At 31.8% G+C, this 11,667-nt stretch overlaps 1 protein-coding gene across 2 annotated transcripts in view; it reads right to left on the bottom strand.

The window, feature by feature from the left end:
- Window positions 1-3,043: 3,043 nt before the first annotated feature.
- The window catches only part of Tusp (WD40 superfamily protein Tusp), a 31,408-nt gene continuing 22,784 nt past the window's right edge, over window positions 3,044-11,667 (bottom strand). For both annotated transcript variants that reach the window (XM_089236239.1, XM_089236238.1), the window contains exon 12: window positions 3,044-10,445. In XM_089236239.1, the coding sequence (XP_089092365.1) occupies window positions 10,329-10,445 (117 nt within the window). In that variant the 3' untranslated portion in view covers window positions 3,044-10,328. The remainder of the gene's footprint in view (window positions 10,446-11,667) is intronic.

The raw sequence follows: 11,667 nt of genomic DNA, 5'->3' as shown, positions 1-11,667 counted from the left end.
CAATCTTGACTTGACTTGACGAGATCGAGACTGCAGCAGTGAGTATGGGGAATTATCGACTTACTTAAAACTCTGCTCACAACACTGAGCTATAAGTAAATATACTATAGTTCAGTGTATGATATCTCATAAGTAAATTTACTTATATCTCAGTGGCTCACAATAGATGACGCAATTATACTGAAAAACAACAATAATTTGATGATAAAAATTTACGGCTACCAGATTCTAAAACTCAGAAATGAGGATGCATGCATACGCTCCCTTTGCAACGATACGTTCATATGTTCACAATAGATGACAACAAAGAACGACAGTTGTTTTTAATGGGGTAACCAACCGTCCTCTTTTATTATAGGATACGCCCTTTTGTCATGGACGGAGATACGGGGGGGGGGGGTTTCCCCCCACCAGCGTTAAAGGTAGAGTCGACTGATCTAATGTATATATGTATTATAGGGCACCCACATTCTGGAGCGGGGCCCCTTCTGTAGTTAATTTATAGCGTAAAAAGCAAAAAATGATGAGAACTGTCCCGGACCCCAGGGCTAGAGCCCTGCTGCCCCCCCCCTTTGTGGGGGCCATGATGTATTGACATCATCATCACTGTTCCCCCCAGACTTCCAAGTCTATCTCCGCCTATGTCTTTTGTCCTCTCCTTTCCAGGTTTACAGAATTATTCTTTTTTCTGGGGAAACATTTTTTTCCCCCACTTTCAAACGTGCATTTCTTCATCGATATGGTTGTTTTTTTCTCCATACGTATTCACCAATAGCCGCTGAAATTCCCAGAGTTTTTTGTGCTTCTGCTTCTTTTTAGCAGTTCTGTTTTAGAGTTGGGAAAAATTATTGTGTGGCCGATTTTATATTGGTATAGATAGTGGCACCATCTATTGCGGAAAAGTGAGGTCAGTAAGGGTGCGCGCACAGGTCTTTCTTTCTCAGTTTTCGAACCTGATAACCCTATTTTTAACCCTTTCACGTGCAGCAGGGGGGTCTTCCAACCTTTCAGACGCGGTGGGCCAAATTGAAACTTTTTCCAATTAGGAAAAAAAGACCACGGGCTACCAACTCATGTAATTTAGTGACATGTTGATAGAAAGGGCCAATCGAGTACAGAGTTAAAGTTTAATTAAGCAAGGGGGGGGGGGGGAAGCAAGAGTTTAGTTAAGCAGGGAAAAAATTTTGAAGACATTTATTCTGAAATTTTTTCTTTTAATTATATAGATTTTTCAATTAATTCTTAAATAATTTTTACACTAAAATTCTGAACAATTGTTTCAAAAATTATTTCTATCAGTAATTCTGAATGTTCAATTCGTTCCGGGATTATTTTTTTCATTAACTAGATTGTTTCAACAATTTTCTGATTGGTGATAAGGAAGGGCATGACAAAAAATTCCAATACCAAAATGTGGCAAATATCAATGGAGATATATGTAAATCTGAGACACTGTAAATAATATTTAAACAAATTTTAAAACTTTGTACAAAATATTAAACTGTTTACAAATGACTTTCCAGTGCAGTATCTACATTTCAATAATTGGAAGTTTCAGCACATGGGGCTGTATAAAAAAATTAATTTTACTTTTTTGACGTGTATGCCCCCTCAAACAAATTGATATTTTATCAAGTTACTGCAGTCGTTTAAAAACTTTTTGTAATTAAAAGTATTGTTAATGCAGCACTTCCCGGAGGCTCCGCGGCCACTCAAGAATAATAAAATAAATCAATAAATTTGATAGACAAACAAAAAAAGAGGCCTTAAGGGTACCGCCATATAAATAATGTACTGAAAAGGGCTCCTCGAGTTAAACAGGGATCCGCCATAGAAATTATTCCCTGAAAAGTGCTCCGCGAGTCAGAAAAGGTTGAGAACCGCTGTGTTAATGTATAGGCACCAGAACCTGGGGCTATTTGAATCCCTTTCCACAAAATTTATTGGGGTATAATTCATGAATGTACAGTGCAACGCACTATTCCACCTCTTGCATATGCACCCGAGTTCCACTTATACTGGATGAATGGAGATTGTTCTCCTCCCCCTCCGATGTTTTTAATCTGCACCTCTGCATTTAGCTTTGCATTATGCACTTTAGCATAAAGCAGTTTTAAAAGTTCATACCAAAGATGGTTGAATTCTTATAAAGTAGCAGTGTAAACTCTCTAAACCAGACCCCTCCCCTAGTTGCAGCCTTACGCAGGTGAAAAATGGTTACGAGATATAACACACACTGTTCTATTCCTAAACTATTTTTTCACAGATGGTCCCCTTTGAACAATATTTCTTGTCCTGATTCTATACCGGGATGTCTCAACAACATGCCCAGCCTCCCAGTGGGATGGACACAAATTTTCTTCCAGAGAAATTTTGATTTATCACCTTTTAAAAAGCATTTAAATTAACAGAAATTAGTTAAAATAGCATCATATAAAAGATATTTTCTTTTAATTTTACATAAACATTAATTACATAATTTTCAATATTGTTATATAATTTTCAATATTTTCTTTCAATTTTACATAAATATTAATAATTACATAATTTTCAATTGGCTTGGATAACATGCCCCCCATCCTGGAGAAGAGTGGTGTTCTGAGCAGGGCCATAAAATCAAATGTGGCCTCCTGACAAATGTTTTGAGACTGGTTTAAATTACCATTCTGCTAAGTTACATATTAACAATTGAAAATCATAATGGGCAGATCTCATAATCATGACTCGTCCCTCCAATGCACCTGAGGTTACCGGGCTTTTTCTTTGGTGGGTCCATGCATTAAGACAGCACTGGTTCAGGAACCTCATAATACTAATATAAAAAAATTTTACACAGTATGTAGTAATAGATGCAATGCATAAAAAACATTGTACGGTTTTCTTTACAAATTATTCCCTATAATACATTTGATCACAGCTTTAATTTCACAAATTTTTTCACCCTATATTTTGTCTGATCTTTTTTTTTAAACTCTGATTTGGCACCACCCCTGAATTTATTAAAATATTTTACGAGACATAAATAAAACACACCCAGCCTTTCTTCAAGTTTTTTTTAATGCAGGTATGATAATTACACAAAGATCACTTTTTGAATTAAAAATAATATGCTCTTTAAAATAATTTTCAACCTATATAGTCACAACAAATGCTCTTATAGAAGCCAACAATGAACAGAACGAATAGAAAAATCTCATTTGCTTGGATAAAATGATTGATCACACAACTAAATCAACAAATTCAGCCATCTTAGGAACAAACGCACATGCATACGTATATAAAAAACCATTCAAAATTTAAAAAATTCTCACAAATGTTCCATGCACAAATATAGTACAAAACATCATGAATCAGCGGGTGAACAATGATATTTTATGATAAATAAATACGATTCAATGACTTTTCTTTTGTACAGTTTTTTTTCTTTTAAGTACATTTATGCATATATATATACAGGTTTTTTGGGAATGAATATCAACACTAAAACATTTACTTAAACATATAACTCATAAACAAATATAAAAGTATAAAATAAATGTGTGTATATATATATTAAAACAAGAAGAAAACAGAGTGACCTTAAATGTGAACGGGGAAAAAAAGAAAACAATACTGCTTATACAATTATTTTCAAAATATCACTTGTAATACAAAGCAGATCATATATGTGTATTTATAAACTTTGTCAACAGTTCTCTGTGTACAACATGTACATGCAAACTAATACACAAAGTTCAATGAAGTCTACACACTGAAAATAATACTGTCAGTAATAATAGACAAACTTCACTGAGACTTCATACTATGTGATGATAGTTATATAATTATTTAGATATTAATGATAAAGGAAAGCAAAGTAACTGGAACGCGCAAGTTGAAAATGTGGAAAGCACCTTTGTTTCATAGCAAAATTAAAATGTTGTGAAATTGATTCAGAGATTTGATTTACAATGCAAGATCATCAAAATTATACACATTGAAATTAATATACTATTTCTGCTTAAAATAGATTTTACTTATAACAAATATTGTTTCATGAATTCGTATTCATATGATTTTATAGGCATAATGATTTAATTGAAATGCTGTGCCAAAGTTCTCAAAATTTTTTTTGCAGTTACAGTCAAACCACTGTAAGTGAATACTGTTAGGTCTGTGAAGAAATATTCACTTAAATACAGGGCTAACAGTAAAATCTGTTATATAATTTTCCTGACCAAAACTCCTGAATATGATTAAAGATCGTAACCTTCCAAATGTTTTTCAGAGTTGCTTTTGTTTGCATGTTTTTTCCCCTTCACAGAGTTAACTCTTTTTATCAAACACCTGCATATTTTTCCTGACTCTCTTACCAATCATATTTAACATTTTTCATTTTTCTGACATTCCAGATTAATGGGAAACCCTGAAGTAGCTTATCTACTTATGCTTATGTCAAGCAAAATACAGTAAAATTTCTTCCATTAAATTTGTTTACCCCATTCCTTACTAAATTCACGCATATATGTAGTTTCTGATATGTAAATTTCTACTACCAACCTGATTGGAGCAAACAGATGGACAAGACAATGAATGGAACAATTTAACATTCCCTTCAGAGAGTGTTATCTACATTGTGAAGATTTTGCATTAAAAATAAGCATTCAGTCAAGCAGTTTTACTTACTAAAACAGTAACCACTGATCCAATTTTCTATTGCAATCCAGAGAGAATACAAAAAATTGTTCAGTTAAACAGGTTTGTAATTCTATCTGGTAGTCGTTTACAAAGATCAGACTGTATATTCATTCTTCTATGACACCCCAGACACGAATTGAAATGAGCTAAACCCATCTCAAATACGAGCAGCATTGCTTAGAGCTGTAAAATGGCTAATTAAAGGACAAAAAGGCTAAACATTGTAGAAATCCACAAATTCAAAGATAAACATACGAGTAAACTAAGAGGTCAGTAACTAAAGAAAAGGTGCACTTAATTTACAAGCTAATTTTTTTAGATTCATGGAAGATAAAATGAATGAAACAACCCAATTTCTATATTGTCTATTCCTTTATTAGCTTCAAAGTTAATTATTTTTATCTTTTCACAGGTTTTTGGAGATATTTACTTTTATCAGAAATTTTTATTAATCAAAATGGGTTCAGCACTATTTAATTTTGGACAAGAGAAATTTTACTGCTTCAGCAACTCAAAATAAATACAAGTCCAAATAAATAAGAATCTATAAAAACGAAACTCATTTTTGAAATGGGAAACTTTTAATAACACAGAACTTTTCTACGTTGACGTGTTATGTTGATGTACCGATTGATATCTGAATCGATGCTTTAAATGAGCATGAAAAAAGACACTGATCATATAGAAATCTAATTTTCAATCTATAATCAGGTAAGGAATTGTTTGTGCTTTGAAGGATGCAATTCTATTCAGTGAAGAAAAATGAGCAGAATTATTGGCACATCTGACCACTTGCACAGCCAGATTGAAAACTATGGGGAGGTAGATGGAAATTTTCTATGATATATTTTTTTAAATATTAGTAATACTTTTATCAGTAAAAAAAAGTAATATTATGACAGAAAAGGACTCCGAGTCAACTGTCAATTTTCTATGTCCCAGAAATACTTTTGAAACACGATTATAATGGATTTGAACTATAAAACATTTGCACATTTATAATTACATCTCTGTACTACTTTGATGATTATTACATTTATAAATGCATATTTTTCATGGCTAGAACAATAAAAACGATTACGTTATTTTTATGTGAAACTAGTTGATTAAATATAGATATTTATGAAGCACAGTCGCAGATAAACGATAGAATACATAATTTGAAGGAAGTAAATAAACTGAAAATTTTGGAAGTTTTCATAGTGTGTAGAATAAAAAACAATAACTTGACAGACAGATTTAGTGTCACATGCTCCAGAAATATACATAAAATGTTTGAAATACTGAGAAGTTATGTTTAATAGACAATTTTCTTTTCATAAAACTCAATACAGATACATAACTAAAAATACAATGTATGAAATTTAATGACAAAGAACAAAAGTCTCTGGAATAAACCATACATAAAAACTATTTGCTGATTAATTGCAAATACAATATCACAGAAAAAAATGTCCTCATTCATTATGATGCACTCCCTTACATGAACACATGAATCATACAAAGTTGTATTTTGATGAACACGCCCATACAAATACTTTGTCAGCATAAAGACATCTTCAAAGCAATAATAAACAAATTGTTGGGGATGACGACTAGCTACCCACATGCTTGACCAATTCATAAACACTTAGCGAGCATTCAAGTAGAAAATTAAAAATTTACTGTAAAAATAACCTCCAATAAAAGTTTTACAAAAAAGGGTGGTTTTTTATACATATATTTGATATTTTATACTAGATTTTTTCATAAACAAAACAAAAAAATTGTCACATGATAATGTAAAATTTTTTTAAATGAAACACAATTCAGATGATGTATTTCAGAAAGAATTTTTTTTTCTTAATTCATAAATGCACCTAAAGTAGAAAGGCAGTTTTGGCGAGATCATTATTCCTCAATTTGCTCTTGAATTAATAATTGGATAAATTTATTTTCAATTTGTTTCTATCATGAAAAAAAATAGGTTTTTTTTTGTGACGTCAAAAATTCTAGTTTTCTTTTCCATTGCATACACGTAACTACCCACCCAAAACTTGTGAATGGAAATTGCCATGGAAATTTATATTTATAGTAGCAATTGTGATAGTGATTCCTAGCCAATGTGGTGCAGCAATTCTCAATTAAAATGATTCAAGAGTTGGCAACCACGAGATATTTGAAATTCTAATCTCATTAATTACACTCTAATAAGGGAACACTTTTAGTTCAGGATTCCCAAAGTTCAATGAATTTTTCCTTGAAGCAGTGTCTCTCAAAGAGCATCACAGCTCCTAGGGGCATCGTCACTTTTTTTCAGGGTCATCTCGTTGATACTGGAGTGTCTATATTCCATGCCTTGAAATTTTTTTAGACTACTCAGGGGAATTGCAAACAATGAAAGCCTGTTTACGTGTCAAGTAGTTTAGAATTTGACTATATTTTAAGTTGTCACGTGCTCAAAAAACTACCCCAATGTAGGTAATCAAGTAGTCAAGCATTGGATAATACATGGTCACCCCACTGGTGCATGCACATAGGGTCTACTTGACCAAAAAAAATAGGATCTGGCTTATCTACTTGACAACTTAACGGCATGTAAACAGCACTTAACATCTGCATACTTTTTACAGTACAACTTAAAATTTAGTAAACTACTAATCTACTTGACATGTGTAAACAGGCTTAAAGCAGGAGGCCGAAGGTGGCAAACGTTGTTAGAGAACCAGTGCATTAAAAAAGTCTTTTCAATCCCCCCTCCCCCCTTCAAAGATGGAAATCATCAAACCTGTAGTTTAATATTTCTGAAATGAAGAAAAGTATACAGAATATAATAATAACCATAAATAGTATAAGAGATTCATTATAATTTTGATATAATTCACATAAATAACTGTTCCCTGAACATCACATTTTTGAATTTTTAACAACAAAATCGCTGGAGAATAAATAAATGAAACCGGGTCAAACCAAATTCATTCACAGTCCCCCATGATTCAATATGTCATAGAATTCATAAAATATTTATAAACCATATATTCACACAAAGAATAAAAAGGACAGAATCAAAGAGTAAGTAATTATAAATATTAGATAACAGATTTTCGTGCACTTAACAAGAAAAGTATATAACAGTGAGATTACTAAAATCCTGCTTCCTTACCCCACAGTTACAATGCCATAATTTTTACTCTCAGTTGTCAAAATATTATACCTAAATCTGTTTCTCTTCAGATACCATTTCAGATGACATTTAGCTCCATGAATTTTATTTTATATAACCAAAAAAGCAAAATTGACAACAGAAAGCCAAAAACAAGATTCCATATGAATAACTTGGTGAACAATATTTCATTTGGAAAGTTCAGAATTAAGATGTTATATGTTTAATACTTTTGTTATGCCAAAAAATAATATCTACCCATAAGAAATTGGCTATTTTTTACTGTGAAGAAATTTTAACTATTCAAGTAAGTAAAATAAAAAAAAATTAAGATGTGTGTGTGTGTGTTTCAGTTTCTATTTTATCTTCTTTTTTTTAACTCCATTATAAAGCTCATTTTTTTCCTCCAAGAAAAAAAACCAGAAATGATAATTTTCTTCTCACCATGTTTCCAAGGATCTGAACAGGATGCTAATAATGAACACGACATTCGTTCTAGAGCATGGTAAAAGTTTACATCAAGTATATTTTCGTCAGTCTAATTTTGAAGACATCTGAATCCCACTCAGGTATGAGCTTAAAGGGGTTGAAAATGAATAGTTAAGACAAAGCTTCTCAGACTTTTTTTTTAAATTTTGGTAAAAACCAGATACTTCTTGCTCTTATCAGACTTTAACAAATTCAAATCAGTTACATAGTTGATCAAATGCAACTGCCCAGAATTCATGTGGTCAGTATACAAGACCTAGACTGGGGTTCACAAATTCTAGTTATAGATCTGCGTGATTAGCTCAATGTAAAATGACAGTGTTGTAGCAACCAAGTAACAAAAACCAAACATACCAAAATTAAAATACAACATACAGCTTTGATAAAGAATAAACATTGAGACTAGAAAAATTTATCTAAAAAATCAAAACAAATAAATTACTACTACTTCTTAAGCGTACATTCACCTCGTACACATTCCTCTGCAGAATTCAGAAACAAATAAGAAGTGTAAAAGTCACTCTCGAACTCTTTCATCACACCGCAGAAGTATGAAACATTAAAAGATATATATTAACACCTGTTTCATACATGCGTAATTTCCCAACCTGGCTCAATCATCAATGAGCAATCAAGTACAATAAATATAACATTCGAGAAAAATAGATTTGGATAGAAAAATAGTACAATATTGTGTGTTGATTGTGTCTTCATCAAAATCAAATTTAAAAAGGAATGACACTTAAAAAATTATGTGCTGCAACTTGTAATGATACTTACCTCACGATAAATATCTTCATTTTTCCCTTCAGTAAAAAAATAAAATCTTTACAATGAGACTACAACAAAAGATATGTTTTAGCGCAATTTAAAGAGTTAAATGTTAGTTAAAAATATAATAATTTTTTGGTTAAAAATCCAAATCTATTTTTCTCGAATGTTATATTTGTTAATGGCTAGATAAATAGATTCATCGATTTAAGTTAGTTTCTGACAAAATTATCTACCATTGATAAGAAAAAATACAACAAATCCATAAATATACATAATACACATTCATTAACTAAACATATAATTTTTTCTCAACGAAATGTAGAATAAGGTTTATTATTTCATTTAATTTAAAATGGGAAAAATGCAAAAGAAATAAAAATTTCTCCACTTTTCCCAACTTGTCATGAGTGCACATTATAGCACTGCAGCTGATTCATCAAGCACTTACTTTGGATAAAATAACAAGTACAAATTTTGATTTTATAAAATTTGCCACAGTATTACTCTTATTTTCCCATTAACGTCAATATGTGAAAGACACTGCTGATATTCTTTTCCATAGAAGAATTGCACTCACCTCAATTAGGATAATTTCTTAAAAGAAATATTAATAAATTATTACTCAACATGTAATATGTTTCAAATGTAAAATGATAAATCATAACATATCCTGAACATTAATACATCTTGGAGAACGATCACCAGTAAAAGTTGAACAGATGTGTAATTAATTTGAATATCAAACATAACAAAATTGATTCATGTTATGCAGATTCATTCATCATTAAAAATAAAATGCTTTCTGCACGACGCAAATAATAACGCTACAAGAACAATACAGCAAACAAAACAGGCTCAATTATTCAATTAACTTTTCTTCAAACAAAGTACTGTGATTCAAGGTCTTCACTAAACTGTTTTAAAACATGAACGATTTATGCTAATTTAAGTTTAAATCACCTAGGTAACAACATATTGCACTTGAAGATAAGCGATAAAGAGAACTTGCATTAGCAGCACCTTCAAAGATGTCAAAGACATTATTTTCAAATCAACTTCTACTGTTACAATTAAAGGTATATTTCTCAGCTAAATTACAACCCTCTAATTCAGCGTTACTCATTTTAACCAGGTATAGGTATGCATAGATATAATAGAAGTTTAGAAAGACAAACAAAGTAAAGAACAACATGTAAAATTTATGTTGTACTATGCGATATAGTTGACGGCTCTGTTAGAATGGATGTCATTTGAGTCGCTGTGTCACATTGGCAAGGGCAACAGCAAATGCTTGGAGGGCACTGAACGGATACTGGAAGTCCAGAGTATATGCATTGCCATCTATCCGACCAAATTGCATAACCTAGAAGAAAGTATGATTATTTTTTCATGGCATGCAGTTAAATATAATTTCATGAAGCATTTATGCACGAAAACTGTATACAGTCGAACTTGGTTGATTCGAAGCTAAAGGAGACAGCAAAAAAAGTCGAAATACCCAAAGTTTGAATTGTCAAATTCATCCACATAAGATAGATAGCTAGACTCTCACAAAAGCTCTTGATATTTATATAAAAATGTATTAAATACCATCACTTACTATGCCAATTTCCTCATTGTTGCACTTAGTGTATGTAAAACATGTAAATGATATAACGAAAATTCTTTTGTTTGTAAATTTGTAATTTTTGTTTTCTTCTGGATGCTCTTAAAACATCGTGAAAAATCCTCAGGTTGATTTAGGCAATGAACGAGCTTAAACAGTCAAATTTTTTTCTAGCATGTCTGTAGCTTCCCCAACAGGGACTTGTGTTGCTTTCTTAGATTTGTTTTAGTCATTTTCACGAGGAGCTTTTATGTAAATTTATTTTCTACTTTTGGACCATATCCATGACTAAAACAATTTTTTTACAGAGTTGAACAAGCGTATGAATCTCTTTGAAGCTTGGTGAAAAAGCTAAATTGATATTTCCAAAATAAATGGGCAATGATGCTAGAAATTCACAAATCTTCAAACATTTTCACCAGATAAGTCACTGGTATTACAGCACTCCTAGAAAAATTGATGGCAGATGGCAATGCTACACATAACAAGCATTATACAGAAACAAATTTCACGGCAGGTTTACAACACGTACACACAAATCTCAACACACATTAATTCGTTAGAAGTTCCGCAGAGGAATATGAACGAGGTGCATGTCTGGTTTAGTAGTGGTGTATTACAGCACTCCATCTTTTACCAATTCTGTCTATAGAGAAGTTCACGAACACACTGCTCAGGAAATACAAAAGTGTGTAATGAATTCATCTGCTATTGGCAGGTGGTAATGAAGTCATCCAAGATTTGGTAAAACTCCAACAGCCCGCATAATGACAAAATCAAGATAAGTGTGTGTAGAACTAACTGATAATGAAATCATTACTTCTCGCTTGGAACCACAACTAAAAAGTTCAGATTTTGTTGATCGTAGTTTTTTAAATATTGTCTACATTCTTATATTCTGGAAGAGATCAGTACACGGAACTCTCATAAACCATGGAGTGAAGAAAAGGATGGCTGAAAGTTGAAAGAATTCGAGAGG

Source organism: Pholcus phalangioides, unplaced genomic scaffold (genome assembly GCF_987345545.1).
Source record: "Pholcus phalangioides strain wild (caught in Gottingen) unplaced genomic scaffold, Ppha-v1.0 ptg000009l_1, whole genome shotgun sequence".
In the NCBI taxonomy this organism is placed as follows: Eukaryota; Metazoa; Arthropoda; class Arachnida; order Araneae; family Pholcidae; genus Pholcus; species Pholcus phalangioides.
The sequence above is the reverse complement of the archived record's forward strand: the minus strand, read 5'-3'. Positions and strand labels throughout refer to the sequence as shown.